The following is a 20,686-nucleotide window of genomic DNA, read 5'->3' as shown; positions in this document are numbered from 1 at the left end:
ATCTTCCTCCTGCGAGAAAATAGGAGTTTTTTTCCTAGCTCCCGTAGAGGGAGGAGTCTGATGTGCCATCTCCTCTTCTCGAAGTTTGTCAGTGATCAGTGAATGCAGTTGCGCAGCTGTGAGAGTGCGTTCGTAATCAGTGCCAATGGAACAAGCAATTTGCCAACAACGCTGTAGGGACAATTTAGGTAGGTTAACCGTTAAACGGTCCAAACAAATCGACGTTCAAATCCGTAGTGCTCCAAAAGTAGATCTACGTTTTTTTACATATTTTAAAAAATAACAAAAAAGAAAAATGTAGATAAAAGTATTTTTGCACATTTTTAAATGTAAAACAAGAAAGAAGATCTACATTTTTTTACATACTTTCAAATGTTGAAAAAACGTACATATACGTTTGGACCATTTAAGGGTTAAACAAAGTATATGCTGACACCAGACGTCTGACTCTTCTAGGTGGCATACCCCAATGTATAAGTTATTTGCTATGCACAGTACGATTGCAGAATACCCCAACGTAACACGTTATTTGCAGAACACGCTTAGCTATGCACAGTACGATTGCAGAATACACATACAAGGTGGATACGCAATAGCAAAGCTGACTGCAAAATCTTCACACCGAACAGGCTAGTAGCTAGCTGTTGAACGATCACACAGTAGCAAGGCTGACCATAGCAAAGCAACTGACACACAAAATTTGTAAAGCATTGGCAAAGCTGAATGCAATGCCAGACAGCAAGCTACACTCTGTTCCACAAGATTGACCGTAGCAAAATCTTCACACCGAACAAGCTAGTAGCGAGCTGTTGAACGATCACACAATAGCAAGGCTGACCAGAGCAAAGCAACTTACACGCAAAGTTTGTAAAGCGTTGGCAAAGCTAGTGCAATGCCAGACAGCAAGCTACACAATGTTTCTGCTTCCAACTTCACCCTAGGCTCAACCCTTTCTCTAAGTCCAGCTCCAGCTCTCGGACAGGCTACCCATATTACAACCCAGGAGTCCAAATGGCCTGTTATCCTGGGTGTAAAGGGAGCAAAATAAACACAGCAGAAAACTTTTGACGTATATTATCCTTCACCAATTTAGAACAGAAGTATGTACACTATATACACTATGTACAGTGATAGGTATTAGTTCACTCCACGGTAAGCAAGGCAGAATAGAAGCCACTAGAGAGCAGACCGTGCTTCAACCAGCTCTAGAATGGGAATGACAAGGGCAGACAGGAGAGTGGTACCCACATAACCTCTGCAATTGCCAAAACCATCTTCTCATTGGCTGGAACCTGGGTACTGGTTGAACGATGGGGCCCCATCGTCAACCCTCAGTCACCTGGTTTGCTGGTTGGGGGAGATAGCCTGTAAATGAGGGTGTGTACGTGCGCCGAATAAAGGTTACGTACTCTTTGCATGCCACAAACGTCATGTTTTCCACTGCCCACTGGAAAACCCTGTTCATTTCTTCCTGTACTTCCTGTACTTCCTACACTTGCAAGTAATCTTAGCTCATCTATCTTCTTTGTAACTTACATACATTGTTTAAGTGTGATAGTGGTGCTTGCAAAATCCTCCACTGCCACCAACACAGCTTCTCTCAGTGGTGGCCCTTAATACATTATGACATTCATACATTATGACATTTTATTCATTCTAGAGTATATATCATGTTTCTATATTATTAATATTGTTTATAATGTCATATTAGATGAATTGTGATAGATAAATAGGGTGTAGAGATATTAGCATCATATTGACACATAATAAACTTGCCTTCTTCTTGCTTCCTACTTGTCTATCATACACCAACAAGTCAAATCAAGTCAATAAAGGTAAGTGTGATGTTAAATGTTCATTTATCCATTTTATTAGTGCTGTATATTTATTTGTCATTGTTTTCTGTATGTATATTTATATTTAATATTTAAAAAAATATTTTTTGTTAATACTTTTGTCTGTCTGAAATGGATTAATTGGATTTCCATTATTTCTTACAGGGAAAAATTGATTTGGCTAATGACTAATTCAACTAAAGGCTAGCTGTCTCGAACGGATTAAAGCCATTGGTTGAGAGTCCAATGTATTACAATTGTTTCAGGGTGTAATACTACTCAAAACATAAAAATACCTCATGTTGTTTGACTTCACTGGCTTATCCTGGGTTAACCCTTTGACTGTTTTGGTCATATACGTCTTATGCGCCACCGTTTCTGACGTATTTATATGCATAAATTCTAGCAGCTTCAAATCAAGCAGGAGAAAGCTGGTAGGCCCACTTGTGAAAGGGTCTCCATGGTCAGTGTGCACCATATAAAAAAAATAGGGGAGCCAGTGGTGCATTGTGGGAATGCCATTTCAGTCCTCCTTTTTCAGCATGCCTAGCGGTAAGAAATACAGTGGACCCCGTGTTTACAATATTATTTCATTCCAGAAGTATGTTCAGGTGCCATTACTGAACGAATTTGTTCCCGTAAGGAATATTGTGAATTAGATTAGTCCATTTCAGACCCCCAAACATACACGTACAAACACACATAAATACACTTACATAATTGGTCGCATTGGGAGCTGATCGTAAAGCGGGGGTCCACTGTATGTGACTCCCCAGCAAATCTGGGACTCTTCTCTTCCCAAGTGATGCTCTAACACAGGTGGAAGTGTCGGTGAAGATCAATTTCCTGGTTTTGAGGAGTTTGTGACCAAAAGCAATGCCCAGGATACCAGAAGAATGAAGGAGGAAGAGAAAGACGAAGAGGAGGAGAAGGAGGAGGAGGAAGAGGAGAAGGAGGAGGAGGAGATGGAGGAGGAGGAAGAGGAGGAGGAGGAGGAAGAGGAGATGGAGGAGGGGGAGGAGAAGGAGGAGGAGGAGGAGGAGGAGGAGAAGAAGGAGAAGGCGAAGGAGAAGGAGAAGGAGGAAGAGGAGATGGAATGGGAGGAGATGGAGGAGGAGGGGAGGAGGAGGAGGAGTAGGAGGAGAAGAAGAAGAATAGGTAATAATAATAATAGGTAATAATAAGTTCCCTTTAAGCATGATAAACGAAGTCCACCCCTGACAGTGACATGATAAGCTGAGGTAACATCTGATAAGAGCTGACGTTTGATGACCATACACAAGGGTGGGCGAGGGTGCAGCTGATAAGAAAAGATTAGAGGTGACATTTGATGAGCATTGCCCTCACTTTGTTTTTGCTGGTACACAATCATGTCTGTCTGTCAAGCTCCCTGTCTATCCGTCTAGCTCTCTGTCTCAGAGAGAGCCACAAGACTGCATCATCACCTTTACTCATATTTTCAAGCAGAGTATAGCACTTTGTCAGGATTTTTTGGGTTATCCTAGGTAATTCTCATGCCATCACAGTGTACACAGATGGCTCTAAGTCTTCTGACGGTGTCGGATTTGCAGCAGTGTTTCCGGACAGCGTCGTGCGAGGGGCATTTACTGTCTTCGGCTAGCATTTTTACTACTGAATTGTATCATCATTTGTGGTTGTTTCAGACTCCCCTAGTGCTTTACAGGCTATACAAAAAATTGATACACCTCACCCTCTAGTTCTCCGTATCCAACTTTGGTTAGGCCGTATCTCTACCAAACATAAAGATATTGTTTTTTGTTGGTCCCTGGTCATGTTGACGTACAGGGCAATGAACAGGAAGACACTGTTGCGCGGTCAGCAGTACATGACCTTCCAGTTTCATATAAAGGTGTTCCATTCACAGACTATTTTGCTGTTATAGCTACCCACCTTCACACCCATTGGCAACAACGTTGGTCTGCTCTGCTCAATAACAAACTTTGTTCTATTAAACCGAGTATAGGTTACTGGCCATCTTCTTGTCATCAGTGCCGAGGTTGGGAGACTACTCTCTCCTGCCTTCGCATTGGCCACACTCATCTTACTCATGGATATCTCATGGAGAGGCACCCTGCTCGTCTCTGTGAGAATTGTCAGGTTCCAGTATTGGTCAGCCACATTCTGTTAGACTGCTTACTTTATCAACGAGCACGTAGAATTTATCTCCAGCGTCGTCTTCGCTCTGGTGCTCTCTCTTTACCTTTCCTTCTTGCTGATGGACCCACCTTTCATCCGGACACTCTCATTGACTTTTTGACAACAACTGACTGACTCCACAAACTCTGATGATGATACCTTCAGTCCTTTCTACCTGAGTTTCTTGCTACCCTCTATTATTTATTTATTTATTTTATTTATTTATTTAGAAATTTTAGCATACATACAAAGGTACAAAAAAAATACAGGTAAGAGCAGCATGCCAAAGCCACTATCCCCTATCCACTATCCCCTGCCCTGCTGTTTTCTGTAACCTACTAATCATCCCTTCCCTCTTCCGCTGCACGATACCCTCGTTTCCTTCCCTGCCCTTCAGCACTGTATAGCCCTTGTGGTTTAGTGCTTCTTTTTGATTATAATAATAATTTGAAAGGGTTCTAAGAAGCAAGATCACCAACCACCTAGGTACCCATCAGTTACACAACCCAGGGCAACACGGGTTCAGAGGAAGTCATTCCTGCCTGTCCCAGTTACTGGACAGGCAGGAATGACAAGGTCCTTGATGCTTTAGAGGATAAACAAAATGCAGGTGTAATATACTCAGACTTTGCAAAAGCCTTTGACAAGTGTGACCACAGTGTAATAGTGCACAAAATATGTGATAATGGAATAACAGGGAAAGTTGGTAGATAGTTCTATAACTTCCTAACAAATAGAACACAAAGACTAAAAGTAAACAGAGTAAAGTCTGAGGTGGCTACGGTGAGAAGCTCTGTTCCACAAGGCACAGTACTCGCTCCCATCCTATTCCTCATCCTTATATCTGACATAGACAGAGATGTAAGCCATAGCTCTGTGCCTTCCTTTGTGGATGACACTGCAAGCGAACATCAGCCAGGGTATACAACAAATTCTAACCATGTAGTACAAGAATGGTATACAGTACCGACAAGATGAAATTAAGACACATGTGCAACATCTGGGTTTCTTTATTGTAGATATTTTGCCATCCAGTGGCTTTATCAATACAAATTCCAGGACATAACTTGAAGACAGTAGAACTATGCACAGAAGATGAAGTAATCAGTCCCTCAACCTAGGAGTGGGTGCGAAGAGCACCGTAGTCGCGGAGATTCTGAAGCAGAAGCAAGGCGCCTGATGCTTATATACTAACGTCAGGTGGAAATGGAACGTGTAGCAGACGAGGGCATAGTCACTGGTAGGCGGGATTCCCCAGTGAAAGTAGGTCCTACCCAAAGAGATGGGTTACTTGTAGTAGTAGTTGTACCAGTCGTGAAGGTTATGTACAACATTATGGAATCTTGATTCTGAGGACATGTACATAACCTTCACGACTAGTACAACTACTACTACAACTAACCCATCTCTTTGGGTAGGACCTACTTCCACTGGGGAATCCCGCCTACCAGTGACTATGCCCTCGTCTGCTACACGTTCCATTTCCACCTGACGTTAGTATATAAGCATCAGGCGCCTTGCTTCTGCTTCAGAATCTCCGCGACTACGGTGCTCTTCGCACCCACTCCTAGGTTGAGGGACTGATTACTTCATCTTCTGTACATAGTTCTACTGTCTTCAAGTTATGTCTTGGAATTTGTATTGATAAAGCCACTGGATGGCAAAACATCTACAATAAAGATACCCAGATGTTGCACATGTGTCTTAATTTCAAATTCTAACCATACAATAGAGCAAAAAAGAAAAGTAAAGGACCTGGGTCTCACCTTCAAATACCACAACAATGTACCTACTGCATCCGATAGAAAAATGATAGGATGGCTAATGAGAACCTTTAAAACTAGGGACGCTAAGCCCATGATGATTCTCTATGAATCGCTTGTTCTTTCTAGGCTGGAATACTGCTGTATGCTAACTGGCCCCCTTAGAGGCAAGTGAAATTGCTGACCTGGAGAGTGTACAAAGAACTTTCACAGAACATGTAAGTACGATAAAGCACCTAAATTACTGGGAACGATTGAAGTCCCTTGATTTGTATTCCCTGGAATGCAGGCAAGAAAGATTCATAATATACACTTGGAAAATCCTAGAGGGATTAGTACCAAACTTGCACACAAAAATCACTCCCTAAATAGGCAAATGACTCTGCAGGAGATGCAACATTCCCCCAGTGAAAAGTAGGGGCTCCATGAGTACACTGAGAGACAACACAGTAAGTGTCAGGGGCCCAAGACTGTTCAGTTGCCTCCCAGCATGCATAAGGGAGATTACCAATACACTCCTGGTTGTCTTCGAGAAGGTGCTGGGCAGGCAACTGAAGTCAGTACCTGACCAGCCGGGCTGTGGTTTGTACATCAGTTTGCATGCAGCTAGCAATAACAGCCTGGTTGATCAGACCCTGATCCACCACGAGGCCTGGTCTCAGATCGGGCCACGGGGGGCTTTAACCCCCGAAACCCTCTCCAGGTATACTGGTACATCAGACACACAGCACTTGTGTACTTGTACATCAGACACAGCACTTGTATACTAGTACATCAGACACAGCACTTGTGTACTGGTACATCAGACACAGCACTTGTGTACTGGTACATCAGACACAGCTCTTGCATACTAGTACACCAGACACAGCACTTGTATACTTCTACTTCAGACACAGCACTTGTATACTAGTACATCAGACACACAGTACGTGTACTTGTGTGCTAGTACATAAGACACAAAGCACTTGCATGCAAGTACATTAGAGACAGCACTTGTGTACTAGTATATCAGACACACAGCACTTGCATACTAGTACATTAGACACACAGCATTTGCATACTAGTACATCAGACACAGCACTTGTGTACTAGTACATCAAACACACAGTACTTGTATTCTAGTGCATTAGACACAGCACTTGCATACTAGTACATCAGACACAGCACTTGCGTACTAGTATGCCAAACACACAGCACTTGCATACTAGTACACCAGAAGCAGCACATGTGTACTACTACATCGGACACACAGCACCTGTGTATGAGTACATCACACACACAGCACTTGCATACTAGTACACCAGACACAGCACTTTTGTACTAGTACATCAGACACAGCACTTGCATACTAGTACACCAAACACACAGCACTTGCATACTAGTACACCAGAAACAGCACATGTGTACTACGTCATCAGACACACAGCACCTGTGTATGAGTACATCACACACACAGCACTTGCATACTAGTACACCAGACACAGCACTTTTGTACTAGTACATCAGACACAGCACTTGTGTACAAGTACATCAGACACAGCACCTGTGTACTAGTACATCAGACACAGCACTTGAATTCTAATACACCAGACACAGCACTTGTGTACTAGTGTACCAGGCACAGCACTTGTATATTAGTACATCAAACTTAGCACTTGAATACTAGTTGATCAGACACAGCACTTGCATGCTAGTACATCAAACACAGCACTTGTGTATTAGTACATCAGACACATTACTTGCATACAGCCTCTCCTCACTAAGCGACATACTCATTTACCGACGACTCGGACTTACGATGGGCTCTTTGACCAGTATGCATACCAAAATAATGTATATTAGAACTGATTTCCTCTATTCTGTTTATTACAATATATAGTACAGTGGAACCTCTACTTGCTAATTTAATCCATTCTGTGACCTTTCTCATATCTGGATTTGCTTGTTTGCAGAGTCAGTTTTCCTAATTTAAATTAATTGAAATGGAATTAATTTGTTCCAGTGGAATTCCAGGCACGACAAAATACATCAATAATTTCTCTAATATCAACTCTGCGGCTTATTTATACAGTGGACCCCCGCATAGCGACCTTAATCCGTGCAAGAGGGCTGGCTGTTATGCGAAATGTTCGCTATGCGAATGAATTTTCCCCATAAGAAATAATGGAAATCAAATTAATCCGTGCAAGACACCCAAAAGTTTGAAAAAAAAAATTTTACCACATGAAATATACATTTTCCTACACACAAAGAGAAGGATACATGCACAATAGTAGAGTAGTACATGCACAATATATATTGTGCATGTACTACTCTACTAAATGAAGAATAAATGACACTTACCTTTATTGAAGATGCAGCAATGACTGATGAGACAGTGTGTCCTGGGAGTGCCTTTTCCTCCTGAGTACTGTAGGTCCTGTTTGGTATTTTCTTCCAGAACAGGCCTTATCACACTGTGTATGTCACTACGATTCTTAAATCTCTCAAACCAACCTTTGCTGGCTCTAAATTCACCAATATGAGCACTAGTTCCAGGCATTTTCCCTGTTCACCTGGGTGTTAGTCGACTGGTGTGGGTTGCATCCTGGGAGACAAGATTAAGGACCCCAATGGAAATAAGTTAGACAGTCTTCGATGACACTGACTTTTTTTTGGGCTATCCTGGGTGGCAAATCCTCTGGGGTTAATTGTTTCTTGGTATTCTCAATAAGCCACACCAACAACGGTGCTACAGCAGCAGCAGCAGCAGCAGCAGCTGACGATGTTACAGCAGCAGCAGACGATGCTACAGCAGCAGCAGCAGCAGACGATGCTACAGCAGCAACAGACGATGCTACAGCAGCAGCAGACGATGCTACAGCAGCAACTGACGATGTTACAGCAGCAACAGACGATGCTACAGCAGCAGCAGCAGCAGACGATGCTACAGCAGCAGCAGCAGCAGCAGACGATGCTACAGCAGCAGCAGACGATGCTACAGCAGCAACTGACGATGTTACAGCAGCAGCAGACGATGCTACAGCAGCAGCAGCAGCAGACGATGCTACAGCAGCAGCAGCAGCTGACGGTGGAACAGCAGCAACAGATGATGCTACAGCAGCAGCAGATGATGCTGCAGCAGACGGTACTACAGCAGCAGGAGCAGCTGACGGTGGTACAGCAGCAGCAGCTGACAGTGCAGCAGCAGCTGACGGTGATACAGCAGCAGCAGCAGCTGTACCACCAATAGTAGCGATGGTTGATTGGGGTTTATTATACAACCTGGCCAGCTCGGAGACACGCACTCCACTTTCATACTTATCAATGATCTTTTTCTTCATCTCCATAGTAATTCTCACCCTTATTGCTGTAGGGTTGGCACTAGAAGCTTTCTTGGGGCCCATGGTCACTTATTTTCCAGAAAAAAATCACCAAAAACACTGTAATAATACAAAATGTTCCGATTGTATGCTTGGATGTTACCGCGGAGGCTGGCTGGTAAACAATGCCACCCGCGGAACATGTGAGCGTGGCTCAGGCCGCACATTGGACGCGTCTCGGACGAAGGCCACTGAGCGGGTTTTTGTCCACTATGCGGGGCAAAATTTTAGCGATCAAAGCGTCCGCTATGCGGATTGTCCACTATGCAAGGCGTCCGTTATGCGGGGGTCCACTGTATATCAAAGTTCATCTAATATGACATAATAAAGAATATTAATAACATAGAAACATGATATAGACACTAGAATGAATAAAATACACATCATTACGTATGTGGCTAGTGGTGGTGACAGTGGCCGTTGTTGTTGTTGGGGTTTATAGGGCCACCACAGCTGCCATTCCTGCTCCTGACTACATGTGTAAAAAACCTAGGATAACCCAAAAAAGTCAGACAGTATGACTTAAAATTGTTACACTCTTAATGCTACACTTAATTTCTACACTCTTAATGCTACACTTATTAATTACTACACTCTTAATGCTACACTCTTAATGCTACAATCTTAATGCTACACTCTTAATGCTACACTCTTAATGCTACAATCTTAATGCTACAATCTTAATGCTACACTCTTAATGCTACACTTGATCGCTGACTCCTCCTGCTTTAGTATTGTATATATCATAAAGTGGTAGGCTGGTACTGCCTGGCCAAGTCTTTAACCCTCCACCTAGTTTATTTATCTATGATTTTGTGCTTTAATTCCATGGAAATCATCCTACTTTTCTTCTCAGCACTGTCCTTTGCACTTGCTTTCTTAGGACTCATGGTTAGAAACAAGAAATTTTGCAAAAATAACTGCATGAAACGTAAGGAAAACATGAGAATTCCCTCCACCGCGAGTGGAGTGGACTGGCATCTTGTGGTGGTGTTCGGAAACTCACTTATACTGTAGGGTACAACAAGGTCTGCCACTGCTGTTTCATGTTGTCTGCCACTGCTGCTTCATGTACTAGCACATTAGACACAGCATTTGTGTACTAGTACATCAGACACAGCACTTGTGTACTAGTACATCAGACACAGCACTTGTGTATTAGTACATCAGACACACAGCTCTTGCATACTAGTACACCAGACACAGCACTTGCATACTAGTACATAAGACAGCACTTTGTGTACTAGTTAATCAGACACAGCACTTGTGTACTTATACATCAGACACAGCACATGTGTACTAGTTCATCAGACACAGCACTTGTGTACTTGTACATCAGACACAGCACTTGTGTGTTAGTATGTCAGACACAGCACTTGTGTACTAGTACATAGGACACACAACACTTGCATACTAGTACATTAGACACCAATGAAAGGTTCAGTAACTTACCAGTCAATACACACACTTGTAATGTCTGCCACATTGCTCCTCTATCCACCTTATTTTAGGTCTTCTCTAAATCCTTAACCCTTAAACTGTCCACACGTAGATCTACATACACGTGCACAGCACTCTGAATGTAGATCAGTTTTTTATTTTTCATTCCTTCAAATTTGGTGGGATAGGCCTGAGTCGCCTAGACATGAAAGAATGGGTCCGCGCACTCAGTGTGTGCAGTTTGAAAAAAATCAGGGACCACTTAGTACTTTGTGGGAGCACCAGTTCAACTGAGCACCAGCTAGGGTAAATAACGTGGCAAACACCAGGGATTCACTGATGTCATGTCGTATTAACACTCCCATTTTAAGAGGAAAGTAAAAATAGGTTAGATAAATACATGAGTGGGTGTGGGTGGGTGTGAGTTGGACCTGACTAGCTTGTGCTACTAGGTCAGATGTCGTGCTCATTCCTTCAGTGGATGTGACCTGACTAGGTGGGTCAATTGGTCTAGGCTGGGGGGGGTGACATGGACCTGCCTTGCATGGGCCAGTAGACCTGCTGCAGTGTTCCTTCTTTTTATGTTCTTATGTATTCAGCAGACTGGCCAGCTAGCCAGCTGGTTGGCTGGCTTTGGCTGTCTCTGTCTGTGTGTCTGTCAATATCTCTGTCTATATCTCGATCTATATCTGTATCTATATCTCTGTATCTGTCTATATCTCAGTCTGTATCTCAATCTGTCTATATCTCTGTCTGTCTATATATCTATCTGTCTTTATCTTTGTCCATCTGTATCTCTGTCTCTCTGTCTATCTCTGTCTCTCACATGTACACATAAGTACAGTTATTATATATAGTGTAAATTACCTAGCATAACCTAAAAATTCCAGCAGTGCTATACAGTGTTTGTAGATATAAGACATAAATATGATGCAAGTAGTAGCATTGTCAGGGAGCGGCTCATAAACCACAAACCAACAGGTTTACCAGCAGCTCCCTGAGACAGAGACAAACAGATGTAAAGACACACACACACAGACAGACAGATAAACAAACAGTTATATAGACATACATACAGACATGTTGCGTGGGTTCCCTGCTGCAGCTCACATTCATTAAACGTTATTGGCTGCCACCGGTTATCTCACGCTCGTATAACACCCTTCTTCAAGGAGTTTCATATATTCTCCAGGCAGACAGAAAGACAGATAAACAGAGACAGACAGGCAGACAGATAGACATATTTGTGTGCAACGGTGAAAACAAATATAGCGAGGGTTCCCTGCAGCAGCTCACATTCATCAAATGTCACTGGCTGTCACTGGTTATCTGATGCTTGTCATAACACCATTCTTCAAGGAGTTTCATATATACTCCAGCTTGTCTAAAACATTGCAAAGACCTATAAATACTTTGTATATATTTCTAGACAATAGCAAATGACCCAGGCAGGTGAAAATGCTCACCTGTCGGTATGATTGTTACTATTTGAGTACTATTACAGTACATAATATTAGTGTCAGAACAAATAATGGCTATGAAATCACAAGAACTATTATAAATTGTAATTATGAGAACATAAAAATCATATAAATTAAAATAAAAACGAGGAAAAAAGGTAAATCGGCAAACTTCTGCAAGCGCCAGGACTGGATGTTGCCATCAGGTGAGCATCCAGAGCTAACTTCTCAGTCTTATACCTCAATAAGTACTGGTCCAAAAATTTTTTTCTCTTTGGTCTTATACCACACAGAAAATTGCCCTCTTTAATTTTTGTTTTTCTTTTTTCTTTTTTTTTCAAAATATTCGGATGCCATGCATAGATCTACATTTGGACAGTTTAAAGGTTAAATGCAGTTAAAATTTTCCAGCTTCTCTCCCTCTCTTTCTTCCTCCCTCACCTCCCTCCCTCTCTTCTTGCTCCTCTCCGTCACCTCTCTCCCCCTCTCCCTCACCTCCTTCCCCCTCTCCCTCACCTTCCCCCTCTCCCTCACCTCCTTCCCCCTCTCCCTCACCTTCCCCCTCTCCCTCACCTCCTTCCCCTTCTCCCTCTTCCTTTCTCCCTGCATCTCTCCTTCTCTTCATGCCTCTCTCCCTCCCCCTCTTCTTTTCTCCCTGCATCCCTCTCTCTCTTCCTGCCTCTTTCCATCACCTCTCTTTCTCCTTGCATCCCTCCCTCACTTTGTGCCTCCCTTTCTTCCTGCCTCACCTCCCTCCCTCTCTCTCTGCCTCTCCCTCCCTGCCTCTCCCTCCCTGCCTCTCCCTCTCTGCCTCTCTCCCTCTCCTTCCTCCCTCTCTTCCTCCCTCTCTTCCTCTCTCCCTCTCCTTCCTCTCTCCCTCTCCTTCCTCCCTCTCTTCCTGTCTCTCCCTCACCTCCTTCCCTCACCCCTCTCCCTCACCCCTCTCCCTCACCCCTCTCCCTCACCCTCACTCCTCTCCCTCACACCTCTCCCTCACCCCTCTCTCTCACCCCTCTCCTTCACCCCTCTCACCCCTCTCCCTCACCCCCTCTCCCTCACCCCTCTCTCTTACAACTCTCCTTCACCCCTCTCCCTCACCCCCTCTCCCTCACCTCTCTCCCTCACCTCTCTCCATCACCTCTCTCCCTCACCCCTCTCCCTCACCCCTCTCCCTCACCCCTCTCCCTCACCCCTCTCCCTCACCCCTCTCCCTCACCCCTCTTCCCCTTTCTCTCACCTTCCATCTCTCCCTGCTTCCCTCTTTTCCTGCCTCTCACCTCCCTCTTTATCTTCCTGCCTCCCTTCCCTAGCTCCTTCCTTCCTTCTGCTCTCCCTCTGTTTCCCTCCCTCCCTCCTCTGCCTTCCTTCTGCACTCCCTCCCTCCCTCCCCTCAGTCTCACCCCCCACCTCTGCCCTCTCTCCTTCTCTTTGATCTTTGAAGTTAAAACCTTAGGAAACTTTAAAAATAAGTTGAGCAAACATTTGAGTTTGACCTGCCTGGCATGGGCCTGTAGACCTACTCTAGTGCTGCTCTATTCTCATGTTTATCTGGCAGCTACAGTGATCAGATATGTACACAAAGTGAGGGAAGAGGCCAGCATGAATTACTGTATATTAAGTTTATATGTATATATATGGTGGACTCCATGGGGAAGTGGAACAGAATTCTTCCTACGTAAGTCATGCGTGTCATAAGGGACGACTAAAATGCCAGGAGCAAGGGGCTAGTAACCCCCTTCTACTGTATATCTTACTAAATTTAAAAAGATAAATTTTTGTTTTTTCTTCTTGGGCCACCCTGCCTCGGTGGAATACGACCAGTTTGTTGAAAGAATTAGAATTTATGGTGGAATATGGTTACTGAGTTTGGTTTATACCTTGATACTGCACCAAAAAAGTAGGTGTCTAATATAGTAGTAGTATCGATGAATAAGTGGACCCTTCAATTTTTTGCTGAAAAATTTGATCTTAGAAACTTGGGAAACTGGTTAGCAGTTTTCCCTGAATCTCTTCAGGTTACCTGTGTGGAGATGGATAAGACACTGCCTGCTCTCTGAAGAAGGGGGTTGGGATGTTGCAGGCTCATCTGAATTGTGATATCAATTCACTTCTGGTTAGATAGTGGTTGTATGAATGATGGTGAATGAGTTTCCTTTTTTAGGGTCTTCCTACTGTAGTGGGAGACTGTCAGCGCTGTATACCTTAGGAGTGGTATTACATATTTGGTGAATAACAGTTTGAATCATAATGTACAGTGGTACCTCGAGTTACGAACTTCATTCGTTCCAGAAGGTTGTTCGAGTGCCGATACCGAACGAATTTGTTTGCATAAGGAATAATGTAAATTAGATTAGTCTATTTCAGACCCCCAAAATACATTTACAAAAGCACTTACAAAAATACACTTAAATAATTGTTCGAATTGGGAGCTGTTCGAAAATTCAAGGTACCACTGTACGTGTTCAGTTTTATTACTGCATTCTTGCTGTGTTTTTCACAGCAAGAACACTTGCTTGACCATTGTTGAAGCTGGTCCAAGCCTTCATGCGATTTACTAGTGTCATAATCTGTGTGTGTTATTATTTGACATCTTCCAGGAAGTGTGACATGTTAGTTTGTCCTTCCTGTTGATCATTTATATATACCAGGAACAATGGGATTTAGGAGTGAGACATGTTAGTTCAACTGTGGGCAAACTATGGCCCTTGGGCTTCATGTGGCCCTCCGAAGGTTTTCATGCGGCCCGCCAAGATCAAGGCATACACTGAGTGCATCTCTGCACTCAGAAAAGTTTCAGAATCTGAAAAAAAATTTGCAAGAAAGATGTTTGTGTTGTTTTCATCAACTTAAATTTGTGAGCAGACTTTCTCTATAATGAAAGTTAACAGGTCAAAAAACAGATCACTTCTCACAGACTCAAATCTTCAGTCAGTGTTAAGGATCAGCACAAGCAACTTGACACCAAATTTTAAGAAACTGGGAAATGACTGCAGTCAGATTCATCATTCTCATTGACTTTGTTCTGTTACTTACTGAGTTACTTTGTTTTTCAATAAATGTGTTTCATGTGAAGTTTCTACTTTAAAAAATGGCTTTTTTTTCTTCAAAAGCCTTTTATTTTGGCTATTTTAAATATTAATTATTTTACTTAATATACTATGCATCCTTTTAAATTTGTGAATTTCTGAATGTGGCCTCTGCACTGAAAAGTTTGTCCCCCCCCCCCCCCCTCCGGTGTTAGTTTGTCCTCCCAGTTGATCATTTATGTACGCCAGGAACAATGAGATCTAGGAGTGAGACATGTTAGTTTGTCCCCTCCAGTTAATCATTTATGTATACCAGGAACAATGGGATCTAGGAGGGAGCCAGTGGATGACTCAGTTAGTTATTCTTTCATTATGATATTTCATTTCTGTCTGTGACGTATGTTGTAGGTTTTTCAGATATCACTTTATCCATTTAGAAATCTGTCTGTCACTACAGCCTATATTTCCAATTTATATCAAGTTTGTGTAATATTGTGTTAGATTTTCTTGCTGTCTAGGTGTTTGTGCAATTATAGTAGCATTAATGTATTAATCTTGTATTACTACAGGACCGAGATCCCCTCAATGATGACCTGCCTTTAGATGACACACTTATTGGGTCAGGTGGAGTGCGTACCTCCATAGACTCCACTAGCAAGGTGAGTATGTTTATATAGCTCTTATATAACTGCGCGCTTTTCATCCTAATTTTCATTACCTTTTTTTCCAGTATCTGCTTATAAAATTTTTGCTGCTTTATTAAAAAAGCAAGGCTTGCTGAATGCTCAGTATCAAGTAAAATTTTGTTTCAGCAATATATATTTTGTTACTATATATTTATATTTTGATGTAATACATATTTAGGCAGTTGTAACATAGTGCACAGTCCATTGTTCCTCGTTTGTTACAGCACCGGGTGTCTTGTTGCACACTGTCAGTACCCCGGCTATTAGTATTTTTGTAAGAGACCCAATTTGAATCCTGTCTCAGCTTCCCAAATATAAATTTTGATTCTCTGTTCATTTGTGATACTAATTACTTGTGGTACACAAAATTTATAAATGAATCCCATTCCAGTTTAGATTGGTAACCTATTTCATGTTTAAATTTGGAAACTAATGCAATAATAATTTACCCATAAATTGTATTTTATTATTAGCTTTAAGTATTGTCTTATTGAAAAAATTTTTCCTGGTAATATATCTTACGGTAGACAAGTCTCTACTTGGCCTATAATAAAGGCCAGGCAGAATCAGATTAAATATTTACTATATGATAGCCTGATATTTATTTCACTCTGCACTGACATTTAATTTTTAATTAAAACTACTACTTGAAGAAAAGAGATGTCACCCATTTAAATTTAAACTATCAGACCATTTGTCACTTATTTGACAAAATCAACTCAGGTTATAATAATACAGCTGGACACCTGGAAAGTCTCTTCAAAAAGTTTTAAAATTACTACGGCTACACTCGCCTTTATATTTTCCACATTACACTGCCTTCCTGGCTGTACTTGTTCTTACACTTCCCACATTACACTGCCTCCCTGGTTGTACTTGTTCTTACACTTCCCACATTACACTGCCTCCCTGGTTGTACTTGTTCTTACACTTCCCACATTACACTGCCTCCCTGGTTGTACTTGTTCTTACACTTCCCACATTACACTGCCTCCCTGGCTGTACTTGTTCTTACACTTCCCACATTACACTGCCTCCCTGGCTGTACTTGTTCTTACACTTCCCACATTACACTGCCTCCCTGGTTGTACTTGTTCTTAAACTTCCCACATTACACTGCCTCCCTGGCTGTACTTGTCCTTACACTTCCCACATTACACTGCCTTCCTGGCTGTACTTGTTCTTACACTTCCCACATTACACTGCCTCCCTGGCTGTACTTGTTCTTACACTTCCCACATTACACTGCCTCCCTGGCTGTACTTGTTCTTACACTTCCCACATTACACTGCCTTCCTGGCTGTACTTGTTCTTACACTTCCTACATTACACTGCCTCCCTGGCTGTACTTGTTCTTACACTTCCCACATTACACTGCCTCCCTGGCTGTACTTGTTCTTACACTTCCCACATTACACTGCCTCCCTGGCTGTACTTGTTCTTACACTTCCCACATTACACTGCCTCCCTGGTTGTACTTGTTCTTACACTTCCCACATTACACTGCCTCCCTGGTTGTACTTGTTCTTACACTTCCCACATTACACTGCCTCCCTGGCTGTACTTGTTCTTACACTTCCCACATTACACTGCCTCCCTGGCTGTACTTGTTCTTACATTTCCCACATTACACTGCCCCCTTGGTAATTCTTGCTTCATATTTGCAAATATTCAGGGTCTGAAATCAAATAAAAACAAAGTTAGTTATGTCAGTGGGCTCCTATCAGAAGTGAATGCCATGTTTGGAGCATTTACAGAAACACATACAAGGGATGTTTTGGACTGAGAGATAATGATAGAAAATTATAACATGTATAGATGTGACAGAATTAATAGGTCCCAGGGAGAAGTAGGACTTTATGTAAAAGATGCTTTCTGTTGCACAGAAGTGCTGAACTTTACAAATGATATAGTAAAAATCGTTGGCATAAAAGTGAAAAATAGGAATTTGGTAATTATCCTAGTATACAAGCCACCATAAGCAACTGCTGAGGAATTCACAGATCAGTTAAGCCCTTGACTGTCGCAACCCCAAATCCTGAGGTGCCTCCTGGTGTCACAAAATTGTAATGACACCAAAAGAACGAAATTTGATGGAAAACTAACAGAATTATGTTCTCGTGAAGTTAGTGACTTCGGTGATATTAACGAATTGGTGATTTCGCCCACTTTGAGCCCTATTTTCGGCTAATTCCAGTGTTCCAGTCGACCAAACTCATAGCTGTTTGTTTAGAACTCAATATTTTCTATCGATTGAGTACAAGAAACTGCACATTCACCGATTTCAACTACCCAATAACGTGGTCAGAAATTTGCAATTTATCCAATTTCATGAAAATTAAGTAATAGGACAATTTCAAAATAGGGTCCAGAATGAACAATGCAGACATTCCCGGCTCTAAAATAACATTTTCTTTGTCCATAAGGCATATCTACAGGCCCCTCTGATATTACTCTTGCTTTCTATTTTGAATTTTTATTCAAACAAAAAATAGAAGATTTACTGTTATGCAGACTACTGCAATATTGTAATAATTGTATAAATAATGTCAACCCATTCATGGCTGCATACTAGAATGGCTACTTGGACATTTATTGGAAAATGACATCATTTGTTTCCTTTTGAACATTGGCAAAAATCAAATATTTTCCCTACTTTGTGCTCCATTTCAAGGTTCTTTTCATAGTAAAACCAATCAAAATCACCTCTATTTCTATAATATGTTTTCCATTCAGTCAAGTGAGACCAAGAAAACGAGAATACAACCATAAATACTATACGAAAATAGACCACAAAGTCGGCATTTTAATTAAAAAAACAGCCGGAGTTTTTTTTTCTCATTTTGTACTGCTTGCTGCAGGATTTTTTTTATATGGTGCACACTGACCACACAGACCCATTCTCTCACATGTGGGCCTACCAGCTTTCTCCTGCTTGATTTGAAGCCGCTAGAATTTATGAGTTCACCCACCATCCGACTTACAACCGAGTTCGGTTCCAAGAAACCGGTCGTAAGTTGAAATGGACGTAAATCGAACTTTACTACTGAATATCAACATAACATTTTTGTAATGATTTTATTGTTTTATTTTGGTATTTCATGTTTTACTTTACTTTTTGTGCTGTTAGTACTGTATTTTATTATGTAAGGTTTAGGATAAACACTGTGTACAACACAAACACTTGTTTATTTCCCAGAAATTTGGCATAAAAAACACGGTCATAAGTCGAGTCGTCGTATGTCGAGCAGGTCGTAAGTCGCATGGTAGGTGTATATATACATAAAAAACGGTGGCTCGTAAGGCGTATATATATACGACCAAAACAGTCAGAGGGTTAAGGAAGGTAGATAGCTATCTGGATAGGCTAGAAAATCCCACACCAAATATTTTACTCCTTGGAGATTTTAATCTCTTTCATGTAAAATGTTTTGTGGGCAAGGGGCTTGGACTTCCAGCAAGTACGTGTGAGCATGTTAGATAGAAGGGGAGGGGGACAAATGGTTTTTGCAACCTGGTGAGCTGTTGGAGTGTGAGCAGGGTAATATTTAGTGAAAGGATTCAGGAAAGCCAGTTATTTTTATATAGCCGGAAATGGGAAGTACAGTGCCTGCACTTTAAAGGAGGGGTTTGGAATATTGGCAGTTTACAGGGGTATGTTATATATCTTTATATATGCTTCTAAGCTTTTGTATCTGGGTGCCTCTATCATGTGGGAGTTCGATACGTGGATAGGGTAAAGTAATACTCACGTAGGCTGGTAGTACGTATAATTACAGATAATGTGGGGAGCGCCCAACAGCCTGCCTATCTCCTTGCTCACTCTTGTATGACTGACTGGCCGCCCACAGTACCCATATGTGAGGGGGTCTTTGAATACTGCTGTGGTCAGCACAATATGAATACAGACAGTGACTCAGGCAGAGACGGTTGGTAGTGAGTCATCTACTGGTACACTGGTTACTGGTAACTGGTTACTACTACTGAGAGCTCGGCGACGCTAACGTATGTCGTCCCGACATACAACTAATACAAACTAGAGATGGCAGGTGTACGGCTTGATTGCTCCAAAAGTTGCTATTTTAGCAAACGGTTCTGTGAATGGTTTAACCTCTTCAGGGAGAAAAGCTGATGACTGGACAGCATTGATAAATGATGATAAAAGTTTGTCTAATCTAACAGCAAATGCACTCAACGATTCATTACTCATAAACCATACCCCCGGCCGGGATTGAACCCGCGGTCATAGAGTCTCAAAACTCCAGCCCGTCGCGTTAGCCACTAGACCAGCTAGCCACAATAAGATTCATCCAACTAGGTATATTTCTACACCATAGGAAAGTTAGCACAGGCACCTCTGTGACCACAAATGCAAGTGGTGTAGAAATATACCTAGTTGGGGGTATGGTTTATTTGCAATCGTGTCATTACGATTTCTTAAGTCATGTTGACGGCAGTGAAGGGACTTGAGCTAGAGTTCGTCACGGCCACGCTAGCTGGAGATTCGTCTGTAAAAACTTGCATTTGTGGTCACAGAGGTGCCTGTGCTAACTTTCCTATGGTGTAGAAATATACCTAGTTGGATGAATCTTATTGTGGCTAGCTGGTCTAGTGGCTAACGCGACGGGCTGGAGTTTTGAGACTCTATGACCGCGGGTTCAATCCCGGCCGGGGGTATGGTTTATTTGCAATCGTGTCATTACGATTTCTTAAGTCATGTTGACGGCAGTGAAGGGACTTGAGCTAGAGTTCGTCACGGCCACGCTAGCTGGAGATTCGTCTGTAAAAACTTGCATTTGTGGTCACAGAGGTGCCTGTGCTAACTTTCCTATGGTGTAGAAATATACCTAGTTGGATGAATCTTATTGTGGCTAGCTGGTCTAGTGGCTAACGCGACGGGCTGGAGTTTTGAGACTCTATGACCGCGGGTTCAATCCCGGCCGGGGGTATGGTTTAT

At 42.3% G+C, this 20,686-nt stretch overlaps 1 protein-coding gene across 2 annotated transcripts in view; it reads left to right on the top strand.

Moving 5' to 3' along the window:
- Positions 1 to 19,999, top strand: part of LOC128693668 (sodium/hydrogen exchanger 6-like) — a 174,125-nt gene extending 154,126 nt beyond the window's left edge. Inside the window, exon 3 of one of the 2 annotated variants that reach the window (XM_070080184.1) lies at positions 15,613 to 19,999. In XM_070080184.1, the coding sequence (XP_069936285.1) occupies positions 15,613 to 15,646 (34 nt within the window). In that variant the 3' untranslated portion in view covers positions 15,647 to 19,999. The remainder of the gene's footprint in view (positions 1 to 15,612) is intronic. The other variant, XM_070080183.1, reaches the window with a different exon arrangement.
- Positions 20,000 to 20,686: the final 687 nt, after the last annotated feature.

The sequence above is a fragment of the Cherax quadricarinatus genome, unplaced genomic scaffold (assembly GCF_038502225.1).
Source record: "Cherax quadricarinatus isolate ZL_2023a unplaced genomic scaffold, ASM3850222v1 Contig203, whole genome shotgun sequence".
Taxonomy (NCBI): Eukaryota; Metazoa; Arthropoda; class Malacostraca; order Decapoda; family Parastacidae; genus Cherax; species Cherax quadricarinatus.
The sequence above is the reverse complement of the archived record's forward strand: the minus strand, read 5'-3'. Positions and strand labels throughout refer to the sequence as shown.